This window comes from Platichthys flesus, chromosome 9 (genome assembly GCF_949316205.1).
Source record: "Platichthys flesus chromosome 9, fPlaFle2.1, whole genome shotgun sequence".
NCBI classification, from domain to species: Eukaryota; Metazoa; Chordata; class Actinopteri; order Pleuronectiformes; family Pleuronectidae; genus Platichthys; species Platichthys flesus.
The window spans coordinates 3,605,155-3,623,309 of NC_084953.1; the positions used below are offsets into that span (position 1 = coordinate 3,605,155).

The following is an 18,155-nucleotide window of genomic DNA, read 5'->3' on the forward strand; positions in this document are numbered from 1 at the left end:
AGATCCATATCTCACACAACACTCACTCCTTCTTCCTGTTACCCATCAGCCCTGAGGGCAGCTACACAGATGACACCAGTCAGGAGCATCACACGCCTCACCCCCGCCGCCCCAGTCCCGCACAGCCCGGGAACCCAAACCCGGACCCTCACGAGTTTGACGATGAATTCGATGACGACGACCCGCTGCCGGTCATCGGACACTGCAAAGCACTCTACTCATTTGGAGGTAAGAACAAAGAGCCTAGAGTGTCTGTGATTTATGATCCTATAGCATTGAGTTTGTGATGTGTGTACTGTACCGAGACGTTTGAGAGCATCTCACTGTGCTGTGATTGGTTCATAGGTCAGAACGAGGGGACGCTGGTGATGGCAGAAGATGAGGTAACGTCAACTCGTTTTTCGACCTGTTCAGTATTTAATTAAAAGCCCTGTGTGTAGTATTTAGAAATTTCTTATATTATAATTGCTGCAGACAGGAGACGATATCCTTTCAAATCTAACCAGAACAAACCTGATTATTCAAATTGCTCAATCTACCTCATTGTCCTATAAATACATCCAATACCAATCTATGTATTCTATGTAATATAATTTATTTAAGTGAGAACAAGTCAAACTGTCAGAAGAATTGTTCTTTTATAGATTTGGACTTGACCAGGCTACTGTTTATATTAATGTGGTTAGAATACAGATATGACTGTGGTATTTATCTTCTTATCAAACTCTCCTAAAAAAGTGAAGATACATTTCACAAAAATATTAATCTGTTTTCATCGGTCGTCCACAATAACTTTATTAACCCACTTACTTAGCAAATGATTTGTATTAATTGGATCTCATTGCTCGTAGGTGTTGTACATCATCGAGGAGGACAAGGGCGACGGCTGGACGCGGGTCAGGAAGCAGAGCGGCGAGGAGGGCTACGTCCCCACCTCCTACGTAGAAATCACCATGGAGAAAAGCAGCAAAGGTGCTGTCACCTACATCTGACTCCACACTGTCCTCCGCCCTCCGCTCCATCCCTCTGTCATTCTCTCCATCTCAGCTTTCTCCTCCTCCACATCACACTACAAAGGAAAACCCCAAAAAAGACAGCATCTAAACACCTGCATGGACGTTCATCTCTTTCTTTTGACTGGTTTCCATCCCACCTCTTCATCCCTCTGTCTCTTTATGCGTCTGTCCTCTCGTGTGCGTGGGACTGTCTCAGAAGGTGAGCGTGTGAGCGCGGAGACGAATGGAAGAAGCTACTTGACCGTGTTTGTCTTGTGTTCGAGGCATTTCTCTGTTTGTGTGTCTCCACTGCTGTAGTGAGCCCCATGTTGAGGCTTCACCGCTTCCTGTCGATCAAAGTGTTTCAGATTGTTTAATGTAATATATTAGAGACTATTTTTTATTTTTATCCAATCTTTTAATTGTTCTTTCTGAAACTCACTGATTTTAAGCTCATTTAAGAGTCGACATAATTTGAAATGAAAAACATTATGCTGTTTTTTTCTCTGTGTATGTATGTGTGTGTGTTTGTGTGTGTGAGCGTCTGCGTGTGTGTGCATGCATTTGTGTTTTGTTTTTTATCAGTGCCATCACACTTAAGGTGGTATTACACTAACAGAGGTTTGTCTGGTTTCAGCCTCAGCCTCTTGTCTTCAGTGCAGTTTTCTTACAGACAAACTGTAGAAATTAAAGTTTTGAAGTCTTTTGAGATTAATTGATAAATTCAGAGAAGAGTTGAAAACACTGAAACCAACAATGTTTTTCTCATTTCTTTTCCATGAGGAGAATCCATCTTTCATGTATTCGCCTCTTAAACGACTGTAATTTGCATCAGATCTGAAGTCGTCTTGTGACCCACAATCACAGGCTCGAGACTCTGAGTAAACAGTTGATGTAAAGAGACGTTTCTTTTCCCCTCTGACTCAACGATTCACAAGGAAAATGGAGAAACGAGGGAGACGATAGAAATGTTTTCTATCTCCCATAAATCACCCGGTGACCTCTTAGATTATTTTGGGATTCTGTGAGATCCAAACAAAATAAACTCCCCGCTTGGAAACTGCTCTCGTGGGTCTTTACAGCAGCAGGATGGTTTCTGTAGGATTAAATAAATCTAAAGTGCTGATGAAGAAACCGTGAAATGCTGCGGTGAATTTAATGTTTGGTTAGAATATGATACTAATTCTACATTGTTGGTTTTGGACTTTTCATGGGAGTTGATCCACCCACTTCTTCTATTCTCCTGTGAAATCATACCCAGCCCTTCAAAGCCTAAAGAAATGATTCTAGTTCTTATACTTTTTCCAGGATTGTTTTAATTAAATGTTAAACTATTATGTAATTCTGGTCATTGTTTGAGTCACTGATTAAAGAAACAGCTGTGACACTTTTCTATCGACGTCCATGATGATATTAATCTTCAAAACCTTTTAAATTCATCTCTTCAGTTCCAGTTATTTGGGCCGAATCAGAGTGAGAATATCTTGGATTTCAGTGAAACGGCCGTAAGGTGTGTCAGACGTCTGTTGTTCTTCAGGTCCTCTCAGACAAATAAAGACCGAGAGCAGGAGGAGGAGGAGGATGAGGAGGAGGAGGAAGATGCTCTAATGACATGAACAGACACAATCTGCAGGATTCTTCAAATATTTGGGATTGTTTTCTTCCTTTGTCCAATTTCTGAATCCTTTCTCCTGATGGAAAATGCTGAGGTCGTTCAGTCTCAAACACAGTCTGTCTCTGTGACCACTTTTATTCTGTTGAAACTTAAATCTTCTCTCTGTGTGTGTGTGTTTGTGTGTGTGTGTCTTTTAGTAACTGGCCCTCTCCTCTATGTGACCGCAGGTTCCTGAGGGCTGCAGGGTGGCCGGGCGATTTGATTGGCTGGTGGAGGGCTCACGGTGATTGCTGATTAATGGTGGTGCGGGTACACGAGGAAGAGAGAGAAATAGGAGGGGGGAAAGAGAGAGAGAGAGGTAGAGAGAGGAAGTGGGCTGGAGGGAGGTTTGCATGTCTGCATGATCGGCATTCGGGGGGGTTACGAGAGGAGGAAGGGAGGGAGGGTTGTACCGAAGGTAGAAGATCCCAAAGCCATAAGCTGGCAATGATTTACAGTATTAATGATCTTACAGTTGGATCCTAACAGGAGAAGAGCTGTCGGACCAGGAAGTGATCACAAGCTCCATCTATTTGATGACTATGCTAAAGACGCAATATCCCAGACACTGTGTCCCCAGGGGAAAGTCATTGTGGTTAAGAAGTAGATTGACCTTGTGATGACCTCTGTCCAGCTCGTGAGGATTTCTTACTTCTCGTAAATCGTTTGGATAATTTCTGACTCCCGACACATGTCAGGGTGTTATTAACTCTCAGGCTCAGGTTCGCTCACAGCATCAAACTAACAGAATCCGTGCTGCGCTGCTCCGACTCACTCCCGTCATCATCGTCTCTGTCTGTGCTCTGTTGGTGATGTCTGCCTGAGCCACTCTGCTCCTCATGCCTGTCCTCACTCATCCAGTCGCATGTTGTTAACGTGTCATTATCAAACATGAGCAGGTGACCGTCATTGCACCTTCCTGTGTGTGTGTCTGTGCGTGTGTGTAACGTTGTTGAATGTTGAATGCCTTATCTTCATGATGTGTTCATGCAACCTGCAGCATGAGTTTGATTCCGTTGTTTGTTGAATGTCTCCCAAACAGCTGCTGGGTAATATCAGATACTCATTAGACAGATAGCAGGACTATCAGGTGCAAACAGGACCTCTCTCCTCCTCCTCCTCCTCCTCCTCCTCCTCTTCCTCCTCTTTCTCCTTCTTTTCCCAGCTTTCCTCCTCTCTCCTGTGGTTGTAATTCCACCAGCCGACCAGCAGGCGGCAGTCTCTCTTCACCAAAACCAGACTGGGCCCCCCCCTTTTTTTCTTTTACCATCACCGAACAAACCAGTGGAAGCTCCGGGGACGTCGCAGGTCAGATTCTGCCTTAAAACCCCACCTTGTTGTTTTTGTTTTTTCCATGGAGGTATTTTTCCACATACACACAAACATCTGGATGTTTCTGCCTCTGGACTACATCTCCCATCAGGCACCTGGGCTCGCCCCTCAGCTTCATCTACACGAAAAGTTTTTTCTCATTTCATCGGTTGTATTTTTGAATGTGACGACACACACGCATGAATCCAAACACGTGGACGCACACACAGGGAACGCCACTCACACCAGAAACACCGTTAGGCGTCCCGTACACTTTAAAGCTGTGTGATCACGTGTGTGTTACATGTGTGACGTTTGTTTTTACCATTGAATGATTTGTACATATTAACATCTCTTACGTCATGTTGAATGTTTTTAGGTTGATTGACACTTCATGAGACAAAAAGGTTTGAATGGACCCGATGCACTTTGCCCTGAAGTACTACAGCTAAGAATCTGATTAGAAATGAACGAGTGAGAAGATGAATGTGTGATGAAGTGTGATCTTTATGAATGAAGCTTAAGTGTAATTCTCTCTTTTTAAAATGGTTTTATACTGGTTTTCTAACTTGTCAGAAAACTTCCTTTTTGCCTGATTTTCATTCTGGTGATTTATTTTGTAACCACTCAGCTTATCTGTTCAAACAAAATGATATTTAAGACAATAAGCCACAAGCCTGTGTTTCTTGGATGAAGCTGTGAAATGTACAGAGCGATGCTGTAGATGTTGTTACTTGAACTCCCCCCCCCCCCCCCCCCCCCCCCAGTTTCACGACTCCACATTTCCTCCACTGTCCGTGACTTTTCCTCTATTGGACATTAAAGGGGTGTTCAGAGATTTTAGTATTTCACCAGTGAGAGAATAATAAGTTATATCATATCTTCATCTTTTTAGCTCCTGATGTTGCTCAAACTACAAATTTGAAGGACTTAACTTAAAGTATGTTGAGTATATTTTGATGTGTAGAATCTGATGTCGCGTCTCTGACGGCTTTCTGCTGATTTGAATTTAAATTTATTGGGGATTCAGTTCATACATGGCTGTAGCTTATTATTTACATCATTAATTAATCCATTAGAAATTCTCATCTATATAACTTCAGATGTCTTGTACTGCCGTTAATAAAGCAATTACCGTTAAAATTATTATTGATTTATTGTTTTTCTATTTGTTTGGTCCGTAAAATAATGATTAATATCAGAATCTTAACGAGCTCAAGCCGACGTCTTCTAGTTTTGTCGAATAAACAAAAAAAATCCCAAACCCAAAGATTTTCCACTTAACTCCGAGAGAAGTGAAGAATCTTTGCATTTTAAGCAGCTGGAGCAAGTGACGGTTTTAAATTTATTCAACTTTATCGATAAATTATTTCAGTACTAAAACCGATACTCTGCTTCTTATCGTAATTGTAAATGTGCACTAAGGCAAAGAGGATCGTCCACTGACGGTGAAACGAGAATAAACACATCTTCTTCACGTCAGATGAGTGATTGTGTTGCCGTCTGTTCAACTCAGTAAATGAAACAAACTGTTAAAGAGACATTTCACTCCGAAGACGTCTTGAAGTGAACTGCCCCTTTAAATCAAAGCTGTCGCTGACAAAACAAATCTCATTCACAGGTAATTTTCTTAACCGTTATTATGCCTATAAACACTGAGCTGCGTATTATAATAGCCGCTGTTCTTTAATCCTGAATATTATGCAGAAATAAATAATAACCAATCAGCTTTGACATGTTTAATATGATAAGAGTTCCTTCTTGTTCTCTGCTGGAACCTCTGCCAAGCTACTGTGAGCGTGCTGCTGTTTCTCGTCCAGCTAAATAAAAGCCCACGTGTTGCTCTTCACATTCTCATTTTCAAACTCGTTTATCGTCGAGCATGAAAATAAATGTCAATCTCTTTCCTATCATCAACTCAAACAGTCACAGTGAATGAAAATCAGCAGGTACTGGGTGTTTCAGCCGGATAGCAACACGTCTAATCCATGTAAATCTGTGTGTTCTTACCATGTTGTATATGTTTTAATAACCAATGGCAGTACTTCTCTCCATATTGTTGTGCACATGTTTTTACTTTGAATGTTGTCGGACACTTTGTGAACAAAATGCTTTTTTGTTTCTTCTTCTTCTTCTTCTTCCAAGATATTGTTCTAATAAAATAAGCAGCAATGAAAAGTCTGTTTGTTTCTGTGACGTTTTGTCGATGGTAAAAAACAACGATTTCCATTCCACAGTTAATTCGTCTTATTTATTCAATCTTAACCCCCATCGTTCATATTTAATATAAACATTAGAATTCATCAACATCTTTTTTACAGTCTTCTACAGAAAATATGTACAGTCCATTATTAACACACGCTTCAGATATTTACAGCTTCAGTCTCATGTTTACATATGTTTACAAATCGGCTCCTGGGCAATATGCACAAAGTCATGTTTTATTAATGTGTGTAACTGTAAAATAAAAGATTTCAGAGAATAAAAACATGTGAAGCTCAATTTTCAAATGAACGAGGAGTTTGGATTCTTTGATTCTTTGAAAGTATCTGACAGTATCTTTTTGTTCTCGCTTGTTAAACCAGCAACAAACGGATCAGAGTTAAAAGCAGATTCCAGATGTGGAGAAAAGGTTTGTTATAGAGTTAAATACACAAACTAACTGAAAGACAGACAGAAAAAAAGCCGACGTGAAGTATTAACCTGTGGCCTTTAGTGTGTGTGAACATGTATGAAAATAAGTTAATTTATTTCATTATAATCTAAACCCTGCTTTCTAATTTTAACTTTTAAACTAAGAGTGATTCTGAAAACAAAAAGCTCCAGAGCTCACAGACGTGTTCACTCAGCTTTTTAAAAAGAAATATGTAGAATATACTTGTATAAGGCCTGTTGTACCTTCACTGTGGACAAGTCTTCAGGCACAAGTCTTCTTTCTAAAGCTGGTGCAGTGATATGATTGGTCGAGATGGAACCAGGACACTTGGAGCTTTAAGGTGGATTAGAAAAGGCTAAATTAACAAAATGGTTTTTAATGTGTAGGAGAAATAAGAGCTTCTTTAAAAAAAAAGTTGTTCAAATGAGTTTGACTGTCTCTCGTGTCCCCAGTTCGTACAAGCTCCTCGGTGTTGCGTTCAGTGGCCGCTGGGCGTCGTACGTTTGATTCCGTGCTTCACTTTGTCTTCCCTTCATCTGGTTCTTGGCTCCACCTGCCGTTGACCCGCTCGGCTCCGGACTGAGAGTATGTTCATATATCAGATCAGGGTTTGAGTTTTGGGGGGGGGCTCCAGTTTCCGTGACAAGGCGGTGAGGATGAGAGTGAATTTGCTGAAGCGATCCGATTGGTTGACCGAGGCTCCGCGGCTTCCCCACAGCAGCCGCAGCTGGAAGTCGGTTTTGAAAACCTCCAGCAGGTCTTCGTCAGCCTGAAACCCTGAACACACACAAACACACATTATAACACAACATTTAACATTCAACATCTCTACAGAACGTATTGTGTCTGTTTCTACCTTGTAAGAGCTTCTGTGCGTTGGCTGTGTAGCTGTGTGTGTTGTGTGCGACGTCACGTGCGGCCTCCAGGTGGCGCAGCATGATGTCGCAGCCCTGGTCGCTGGTCTCCCACAGCTCCGCCCCCTCGGGTGTGATTGACGGGCGCTCCATCAGGGTGAGGAGGGGCAGCAGGAGGGGGACGCAGACCTCGGGGGGAGGGGAGGCTGGAGGAGGAGGAGGAGGAGGAGGAGGAGGAGGAGGAGGATGAGGCGGAGGAATGTCAGTCATGATGATGGGTGTGTTGTCCAGATGTTGTGATGACACTGTGTGTTTGTGTGTGTGAGTGTGTGTGTGTGTGTGTGTGTTGAATACCTGTGCCCTCGTACAGGTTCTTGTAGAAAGGCTTCAGTGTCTTCTCGTAGCTGATGGCCGTCTGTGTGTAGTTGCGTCTCAGAGCCGTCCACGTCTCCTCCAGTCGGCTGATCTGCACGGAGACATCAGCAAGTTTTACACAACTCTTTAAAAACAAGGTCTTTGGATCAGTTTCCATCAAAAGAGATGAAAAACAAAACCTATCAACTACTTCTTTTAAGGCAAATTCAATGAAGTATCTTCAATATTTCCTCCGTATATATTTCTGTTTGTGTACTCAAATATTTGTTGCTATGTCTATGAGAGAGTTTTCATCTAGAGTTTGTTTCAGTGTACTTATATTTGGGCATGTTGCCGGGATAACGGGTTAATAAATAAATAGATAAGTAATAGTGTAAGTGTATGAAATTCATGTGAGAGCTGGTTGTAATTAAGGATGAAGATGGTGGGGGGAGTTAAAGGGATTGGTAGGAGGTACTTATATTTTGTATTATGGTTTGGCTGTGTCCAGGATGTTGTGTGTGTGTGTGTGTGTGTGTGTGTGTGTGTGTGTGTGTGTGTGTGCTTTTTACCTGAGGCAGGTCCAGAGCCTTCATCAGGGCCGTGAAAGCGAACAGGTCGCCCACCGTGTCCTTCAGCTCCAGCGCCACGAGGATGATGCGGTTTAACGTGGACGCCCGCTCGTCCACGCTGCCCGTACATCCCAGAATATCCACAGCGACGCCTATCGCCATGGTGTGGTGTCTGGGCGAGACAGGAAGGACAAAGAGAGAGAGAGAGGGAGAGAGAGAGAGAGAGGAGGAGGATTATCAACACAAGATAACGTCCAGGTCTGTTGTGTTACCGTTTTCTAATTTGATCTCTCAGAGGCTGCGGGGGGGGGATTTATTTCCATGACAGTGCAACTGAACCATGGTTGTGTATAATGTGTGTTTTGTGTGTGTGTGTGTGTGTATAATGTGTGTTTGTTGTGTACCTTTCCATGAGGTCGAGCCTCAGCTGTCGACCGTGCGGCAGCGTCACCAGCTCCAGACCCGAGGACACGCCCATCTGACCTTTGAGCTCCGGACTCACTCCGAGTATCCTGACAACCTGCGGAACAGGAAGAGGTTTGAACTCAACACACACCGACACACACACACCACCTCTCATGTGTGTTCCTCTATGTGTTTGTGTGTCTGTGTGTGTGTGTGTACCTGGCAGTCGGCCAGCAGCAGGTGTCTGGCGATGCTGTGGTGGTTGTGCCGGAGCAGCAGCTCCTTCGCTCTCTTCAGCACCACCATCTCCAGAGGTTTGTTCTCCGGCGGCAGGAGTCGAGACCCGAACTCTGCCGGTCTGAACACGGACTCGGTCTCCACCACCGGCCGCTGGAAGCTGCTCTTCCACCTCTTCTCCTCCCCATCCTCCCCCCTGCCTGCATCCTCCTCCTCTTCCTCGCTGGTGTTCTCTAAGGCTGCGATGGCGTGATGGTAGGAGCTTCTGTCCAGGCCTCTCCGTCCTCCCTCCTCCTCCTCGTCCTCCTCGCCGTCTCCTTCCCTCCTCAGCCGGTCCACGTAGCTGCAGGGTGGCGGCTGGTGGGCGGGGCCGTGGTCTGTGATGGAGTCCGGAGAGATCGGCTCCTCCCAGCCCAGCGAGCTGCAGGACCTCAGGTCGGCGGGACTCGGCTGCAGCCGCTCGGTCCGGCCCGTCACCGAGTCTGTGTCCGGGTAGTGAAGCCGTTCAGGAGGAGAGAGGAGAGAAGAGGAGGAGCCCTGGGAAAACTTCAGAGGCTTCGCAGGAGGAGCAGGAGGTGCTGAGGTCACAGAGGAGAAGAAATCACATTTAGAGTTGAATACTTCTGATTGATTTGCATTAATGTGAAGTTCATAGAGAGTTTATCTGTGACGTCTGGAGCCATGTCACACTGATTTAGTTTATAAATAATAATACACTTACAGGAACATTATTAAAACAAGATCAACAGAAATGTTTTAAGACGAAAGCAGCTTAATGTCACAGAAACTTCATTTATTGATTGTTGATTAAGTTGTGGACATGTTTCTGATAGCAGAGAAGATTATTCTCTGATTACATCTTCCTAAATTATTCAGATTGAATACTTTTTTTTTTATCATATCATATAAGTGTAATCCTGTTTATTATGTTATACACATATATTAATTTATGTAAATGTAATATTCAGGATTACACTTGATGTGATTATTTTATATTTCCTTGTGTATATTTAGTAAATTGCTTCTTTGATGCTGTAACGTTTATTGGAGCCAATAAAGTAAGAATGAAAAAAAGTGAATGAAATAGATGCTTTGTTTTTTGGAATCAGGACTTTTTAAATCTTTAAAACTTGACAAACTAAATTCCTTAAATATGAAAGTCACCTCCGCTCCTCCACCCGGGCGAGGGAGCCTCCCCCCACGTGGAGTCTGGAGTCAGAGCTGTGAAGACGGAGGAGGACGAGTCCGTGTGGTTGCAGGAGGCGGACGAGGGCCCCAGCGGCTGGAGGCAGGGCGGGCGAGGGAGTCGAGCCAGTGGCACTTTGCTGGGTTTGGGAGGCGGCTTGGGACACAGCTGGCTGTCGGAGCCTCGGGTCACCTGACCTGCAAACACACAACCACAGGATGTCGTGATGACATCAGTCGACGTGGCAACAATCTGATAAAGACTCAGTGTAGTGAAGAGTAAACACAATCCATCTGTCTTTATTTACCTCTTAAATATGAATCTGAATCAGGAAAGCACGAGGTTACATTTAATAGAAAAGATAAAAGACAAGCAGCAGGTTTGAGTAAATGAGACTAAACCTAAAGATATATGATAAATGAACAATATTTATATATTTATACTTTAATCCTGTGGTTTCCACCAGTGAAGTCTGGGTTTTTAAATTGCAGGTGTTTCTCTTTTTCTTTCTGCGCCTCATGTGAAACACACTTTATTATAATATATAAATATATATAGAGAAGAACCTGGATTTATAACATCTGGAGAATAAGTACACTTCTTTTTCATAAGAAAAACAACTTCTGATTATTATTTGACAGTAACTGTGCTGTAATATATTCAGCAGTTATACTGATATGACGACACAATATCTGGAACTAGATCCCAAACAACAAGTGGACAATCTGGTTAAGTGCTTCTAAGTGTTTATTCTAATCTCCAGGTCGCTCCACTGACCTGCCAGAGGCTCGGCTGATCTCCGGGGGAACGAGGGGCTGAGCACCGGCTCGCTGCCCGTCCGGAACACCGGGGACTTGGGGCTGGGGCCAGGGAGGAGGGGGTCCGGCTGAGGCTTACATCCTGGAGGACCAGAGGGAAACAACCAGAGAGAAGGTGAGAGTGAGAAGAAGTGAAGGACACAGAGGGGATCACATCCCCTTTTTCAGCTTTTTCACTAGATTTGATCATATCATCATTTTGTACTGACCAAGAGGTAAGAAGCTTTCTGATTGGTGCGCCTTGAGGGGGCGTCGCCTCTCCTGGACCTGATTGAGACTCGCTGGTTGGCTGCCGCAGCGATCCTTCAACCTGCCAATGGATGAACACGTTTACATAGAGAAATCAAACTTATTAAGAACATAACAGAGGAGGAGGAGGAGGAGGAGGAAGAGGAGGAGGAGGAGGAGGAGGAGCAGGAGGAGGAGGAGGAGGAGGAGGAGGAGGAGGAGCAGGAGGAGGAGGAGGAGAACAGATTCAGAAGTAAAAAAACCTAGAGAAAATAAAACTCTTTTGAATGTTGTGTGTGTATTTATATACATGTAAATATTTATCTGTATTCACGTATTATGTAATATTCTATTATATATATTGATGGGCAGTTTAGTTTGCAAAACCAAGAATCCTGTGAGGTAATTTATGATTTTTTTTTAAATAAGTTAATATAAAACTGTTGTTAAATTATTACTATTAGTTTATTAATCTTTTATAAATAAATGCTTTAAAGAAAACCCTGTAGCTTAGTAAAATAGATAGATTGAAAATATATATAGTCAACCTCCTCCCTCTTGTTTAAAAAGTAAAAGAAGACTTTAAGGATTTAACTCCAGACAGCTATCAACCAGAGGCTGAGGGAACTGGTGTGAACGTGTCCATCACCACAGATTAACTTCCTGTCGTGCACCAACCTGAGCTGCCGGCTGCGGCCCACGCCGTTGTCCTGGTGCGTGTTGTCGTGCGCGGTGTGCGTGTTGTCCTGGTGTGTGTGTCCGTTGGTGATGTTGAGGCTGAGGCGTTTCTGACTGCGTCTCTCCTGGGCCATGAGCGAGTCCCGGTGAGTAGAGGAGAGGCCGTACTTCTCCTCCAGGCAGCGCAGGGGGAGGCCTCTGTTGATGGGCTGGAAGATGATGGCTCCCACCACCTTCCATTACACACAGAAGAGAAGTTAGAACAAACTTTATCAAACACAATGAGTGGAAAAGAGTTATTATTTCCCATTCTTAATAATGAATTAGACTATCATGGTCTGTGTTTGCTTTTCTCACATATTTTTTTAATTAAATCAGTAGTAATAGATAAATCAGGTCCATCAGGGAACTTAAACACTGATGTCCTCATAAACCTCGGTGTGTGAATCAAACCTTCCCTGAACTCACCTGTGAGACAGGTTTCCTGTTCCCGACGTAGAATCTGATGAGTGCAGGGACGCTGTCGAAGCCTTCTCTGTCCAGACGGTACTCCACCCGGGAGTAGGCCTCGTTCAGCATCACCACCTGAGGAGAAGGGAAGAAACCAACATGTTTAACTCGTATTCATTAAATCAGACAGAGAACTAAATGTGTGTTGTTGCTGAGAAACAGCGTCTCACCTTCTTGTTGATTTTAAAGTGCTGGGCGGCGTTTCTCCACTGGCAGGTCAGGACGTAACTTCCTGGGATGGAGAGAGAGTCACGGAGCAAGAAATCCCCGTCACGCTGCACCGAGTTCTCTGCAACCTGGAACGACACAGAGGCTTGAACAAAGGTGGACACATACACACACACACACACAGACACACACACGCAGACACACACGTATGTTTACAGTCCAAACATTTAATCAAACCTAACAAAGCTCTGGTCTTATAACTTCTTTCCTTATGAGCTCTGCTGCTGAGCTGCAGCGTTTAAAGGACCTGAAGATATTTGAAGATTATACATTTAAGTGCGACTTCTGATGAAGAATAAACCGACGGGTCGTCCACCCACCAGAAGGTCGGCGGTTCAATCCTCGTCACCCACTTGAGATTTAGTTTAATTGAAAAGTAGAACTTCATGGATCTCTTTACATTTTACTATAGTTACATTGACTGTCTCTCTCTCTCTCTAACTCCCACAAACACAAACTGAGCAAACACACAAACACACGCACACAAACGCACACACACTTTAATTAAGCTTGTGTTTGTATAGAATATAATGGTAGTTTAGTTTAACCAGAGGAAGCAGCTTATTAAAAATGATTACATCTCAGAGCTTTCACAGGGAACACACAATCTCTCTCTCTATCTCTCCACTCTCTCTCACACACACACACACACACACACACACACACACACACACACACACACACACACACACACACACACACACACACACACACACACACACACACACACACACACACACACACACACACACACACACACACACACACACACAAAGAGGCTTTTTCACACACTGACCTAATGTTACAACTCCCGCCTCATAGACGAGGCCACTGTTTAAGCCTTTAATCTTCCTATACGCACCGTGTGTGTATGTGTATGAGTTTTTGGGTGCGCATGTGTGGTTGTGTGTGTGTGTGTGTTTGTGTGTATGTGCGTGTGTGCAGTCTAATAATAAATGATCTGGTTCAACAAGTTTTTAACCAGGACTTTTACAGGGAGGGACTCATGACTGAGATTCATGAACGTGTTTGTGTGTGTGTGTGTGTGCACTGATACATGTGTGTGTGTTGTGTTACCTGTCTGGGAATTGCTCCGTGATACCACGCGTGGCTCCTGGGCTCCTCACAGTTCATCTTCAGCTCCTCCTCCAGCTCCCTGCGGAGTTTCTCTGAAGGACAGTCCAGGATGAACTGATCTCTGGAGAACTGCGATTCAGGAAGACACAAATAAAAAGAGTGTGTGATGACATGTTTAATGTTTCCTGCAGATTGTACATTTTACCAGCTGACGCTTCTGGTTTCCAGTAAACACCGTTTCCTATTCCCTTAGACAAATAGTAATAGAGTCAAAGGTCACAGGCATAAGACTGACGAGCAAATATATTTTTACTCTAAAGGAAGAGAGGCCATAGATGAAATGAAATATAAGACCAGAGTGAATAAATCCATCAAGGCCCCTAAATGCACCATTAACTCATAGTGGGTTCTTTCCTGACCCACAATGCATCCTTCACAGATCTCCCAGTAACTTTGTGTAGTTTATTTTTACAAGTTTAAATACGTGAAGTTATACTATTAGTTCTTAAAAGCTTGTTTAGTGTAAAGGAGTAAAGTTATGTCAAAGCTCAGTCTCTGTACTTTAAATTGTTGCATGTGTATTTTTAAAAAACCTGTAGAAACAGAATTTATGTAAAGTGAGTAATATTATAAGTATTAACTGCTGCACCTCTCACTCCTCCACCTGGAGCGGTCGGTGCACTACTAGTTTCATTATAACACATTTGTCTTTATCTGAATTGCATCACTCGATGAAGCAACACAACTTTCACACAACAGCTTAGTCCGGTGAAATGTGTTCAGGAGCTCAAATCAAAAGCCTTGACCCAGTTTTCACTTTTCTTTTATTCCCGAGTCAATTTAATTGTTCCATCCTGAGCTGACTCATTCAGGGTTTGACGAGCAACGTGTGAGAACAAATATCTAAAATATAACTAAACCACACTATACACAAACAGACACACACACACACACACACACACACACTGTGAACTATACAAAGATTAACAAAGACAGAGTTTGATCTGATCAGAAACCTGAGAGACGACAAACTGCTCCATCAGAGTTTGATCCGAACACAGAGCTCAGAAAGTGAAAGACAGGCAGCACATCCATCTGCACCATGGCAGACACACACACACATACACACAGACACACACTCACACACACACAAAGACTTACATCACAGCTGCTGGGTCTCTGCATCGCTCCGTCTTCATATCAAACTCATATTGATTCACACTCGATTCTTTCCTCACACTTCCCCACGCTCTCTCAGTCTTCTGTGATCTCTCTCTCTCTCTTTCTCTCTCTCTCTCTCTCTTTCCACCCAGTGACTCCTTGTGCGACCGCAGCGTCATGACCCCACCCAGCTGCCAGGACCTGCCTCTATACACACCTACACCTGACGCACACAAACACACACACACCACAGTGACGCACACCTCAGCTTGCTTCTTTTTAACCTGTTGCTGCTCACAGATGAAAAATGAATCTTCTATAGAATCATAAATAAAATCAAAACAAGTGAGAAGCTCTGCAGAATCCTGTTGAGAGGTAGAAGTGCTGCAGGCTTTTATTTATTATAATAAAATAAACGTCTGTGTATTACAAGATAGCAGAGTTTTACTTTCCCATTCTCTAAACACCAGCTTAAAGAAGGTTTATAAAAGGTGTGTGTCCACCAAAGGCTCCTGGTCTGTGTCTTGTAAGCCTGATTTAAACTGGGTACACAATGCAGATGACATAACAATAATAAAAATCAATCACTCATCAATCTGTCACACAACACTTAATCTGCATGAAGGCAACACAAACAAGCCTGGAGGAGGTGAAGGTGACGACAGAAGTGACCGGACAAGACAAGCAGCTCCAATGGATCAGAAAACTACACAACATCTGATACACCTGCCTGATGAAACCAGCTCTGTGAGGAAGACTGTGATCCAGATCCTCCAGATCCTCCTCCTTCTCCTCCTCCTCCTCCTCCTCCTCCTCCTCCTCCTCCTCCTCCTCCTCTCAAAAACAATTCTTGAACCATGTGCATGAAATTTGGAATATGTCTCTGATCGCCCCCCATGAAACTGAGACCATGTTGGTCCTCGCCTCTCCACACCACTTATTCTTTCTCTCTGTCTCTTTCTGTGGTTTCTCTACCTCTCTCTCTCTCCTCTTCCTCTCTCTCTCTTCCATCTCTTTCTCTTCCATCTCTTTCTCTAAAGTCATTAGAATAGACCCCTCTAGCATCCACGTCTCCTGATAAGACAGGAAAGCAGCCGCTCACATTACAGCCTCCACGCACAAAACAAAAAAGCAACACAGATCACGTCAGCCACTGATTCAGTTTGTTTCCAGTTTGAGGCCGAGGCCTGAGTGGTGTGACGCGTGCTGTGTGTGTCTGCGCTGGTGCGGCAGTGGAAAGCACCTGGGGCGGGGGAATCGAACGTTTCAGTCACGTCCGGCAGCTGCATTGATTTTACGAAACACGATGAGATTAAAAAGCTGATTGAACAAAAGTGAGCTCTGGATAATTGAGATCCAAGCGGAGTGGCCGCGTTAAAATGTGATTCAGTTATATAAAGCCTCGGCTGCATGAATGAAGGTTTATATTAATAGATCGAATAGAAAGTCAAACAATCCTTTGCACGTTAAATAAAATAATCCAAAATCAGAAAATGGAGAGAACTATTTCTTTATAAACTTTGCAGATGACGCTAAAAGTATAAAACTTCAGATTTTGGAATCACGATATAATGTGATGAAACAATACGTGGATCTTATAGTTTTTGTTTCGTTTGAATTATTTATTTATTTCATTCAATTTTGAAACTGCGATGTTGGAATAATAGATAATAATCAACAAGAGAATCAGACATATTTCTGTACTTCTCACCCTAACCCTTTCTTTATAGTCTTTTTATTCTACGTGTCCCTGTGACCCTTGAGCGATAAAGATAACAGATGAATGGATGATGATCTGTTGTTATTAAGAAGGTGAAATTCTCAGCAGTCTGACAAAGCAACAGGCTTTTCCTGTTGTACCAGAATTACACAACTGATTTGAACGAGAGGTGAGTTGAACTGGATGAACCCAGAGTCGTATGAACCTCAGGTTGACTTGAAGAACTCCGGTTCCACAGACGCAACTGGTTTCTTCTTGTTTATTTTGATTGTGTGTGGAGGAGAGGGACGCATAGCACTGAGGTAAACAGGACGTACAGGACGGTAAACATAAGGAGATGGATCATGTACGTGAGGAAGAGGAGGAAGAAGAGAGGAGGAGCACAGAGAGGAAAGAGAGAGCAGAGGGAGGAGAGGAGGAGAAAAAAAGAGTTGGAAAAAGTGGATGATTTTCCCTTATTTTACAGGACGTCCTTAAATAAGACGCTGCGACATGATGTCATCCTCTGCATTTACACTGTGTGTTTGTGTGTGTGTGTGTGTGTTTGTGTCTCTTTGTGTGTGTGTGCGTGAGTGTATCTTCCTACTCTTCTCTTTCTTCTCTCTCTCTTAAACACGGGACTAAATCCTAAACTGGAATCTGTGATGAACCATGAAAAGGAATGAAAGTGATCGTATTAAATTAAAATCCTTAAAACTTATGACCCATCGTTCTCCTCACGGGGTTCAATCCATCAACCTTTTGATTTAGAAGGAATCAGGGTCAAAAAGGAAAATTATGTGTATTTTATTGAATGAATATTTTTGAAACCACTATTTATTGCACTGTTTTCTATGTTGAAGTTATATGTATTGGTATAAACCAGTGTCTTTTGCTATATGAGTGGTTCTGTATCATTCAAATGTGAAAACAGAAGATTTACCGGTGCAGCCGACACAGTGTAAACCTGCAGATGATCACATGATCACCATCTCCATGTTTTCTCTGATTCAGGTTCAGTGTTTCTCCATCTCAACTCCAAACAAAGATCATTGTTCAACAGGATTCCCACTCTGACCAGATTTTCTTTGGATTTCCTGGATTTTTCGCAGAAGCGGTAAACATTTGTTTTTAACCCCCGGCCGGCGCCCGGGTTCACGGTGGAGATGACACGTCGGTTCAAACCCGGGTCGGATGCTTGCTGTGAAAATCCTGATCCACGCTGACCAATCAGAGTAGGCGGTGTAAGCTGCTTGTTGTTTGAGTTCAGTGAGGTGAAGACAAATAACCTTTTAGCATTATAACCGATTCCTCATCATCTCATACACACAATGACGCCCACGCGGACACACACTGGTGCACGTTATAATCCTGGTCTTGTGTAAATCCTGCTCGTGATGAAGTGAGAGCTGAGGGGACGGAGCCAAGACTCTCACAGGGAGACACCGGTGATCTACAGTTCATGTCCCACATCAGCGGCTGAGCTCAAACTGTAAAACATGTCAGGACGACGTTTACAAGCTCGATTTAAA

The 18,155-nt window shown here is 43.3% G+C and overlaps 2 protein-coding genes across 6 annotated transcripts in view; one reads left to right on the forward strand and one right to left on the reverse strand.

Moving 5' to 3' along the window:
- Positions 1-6,141, forward strand: part of fnbp1l (formin binding protein 1-like) — a 37,030-nt gene extending 30,889 nt beyond the window's left edge. For 2 of the 3 annotated variants that reach the window (XM_062395974.1, XM_062395976.1), the window contains 3 exons: positions 50-228; positions 346-383; positions 852-6,141. In XM_062395974.1, the coding sequence (XP_062251958.1) occupies positions 50-228; positions 346-383; positions 852-992 (358 nt within the window). In that variant the 3' untranslated portion in view covers positions 993-6,141. The remainder of the gene's footprint in view (positions 1-49; positions 229-345; positions 384-851) is intronic. The other variant, XM_062395975.1, reaches the window with a different exon arrangement.
- A 56-nt stretch (positions 6,142-6,197) lies between these two features.
- bcar3 (BCAR3 adaptor protein, NSP family member) overlaps positions 6,198-18,155 on the reverse strand; it is a 35,850-nt gene continuing 23,892 nt past the window's right edge. For 2 of the 3 annotated variants that reach the window (XM_062395971.1, XM_062395972.1), the window contains 13 exons: positions 13,764-13,892; positions 12,629-12,754; positions 12,417-12,533; positions 11,949-12,181; positions 11,252-11,352; positions 11,002-11,124; positions 10,203-10,421; positions 9,021-9,616; positions 8,801-8,916; positions 8,397-8,568; positions 7,825-7,936; positions 7,473-7,676; positions 6,198-7,393 (listed from right to left, as the gene is read on the reverse strand). In XM_062395971.1, coding sequence (XP_062251955.1) covers positions 7,215-7,393; positions 7,473-7,676; positions 7,825-7,936; positions 8,397-8,568; positions 8,801-8,916; positions 9,021-9,616; positions 10,203-10,421; positions 11,002-11,124; positions 11,252-11,352; positions 11,949-12,181; positions 12,417-12,533; positions 12,629-12,754; positions 13,764-13,892 — 2,427 coding nt within the window. In that variant the 3' untranslated portion in view covers positions 6,198-7,214. Of the gene's footprint in view, positions 7,394-7,472; positions 7,677-7,824; positions 7,937-8,396; positions 8,569-8,800; positions 8,917-9,020; positions 9,617-10,202; positions 10,422-11,001; positions 11,125-11,251; positions 11,353-11,948; positions 12,182-12,416; positions 12,534-12,628; positions 12,755-13,763; positions 13,893-14,924; positions 15,207-18,155 lie in introns of those variants that run through there. The other variant, XM_062395973.1, reaches the window with a different exon arrangement.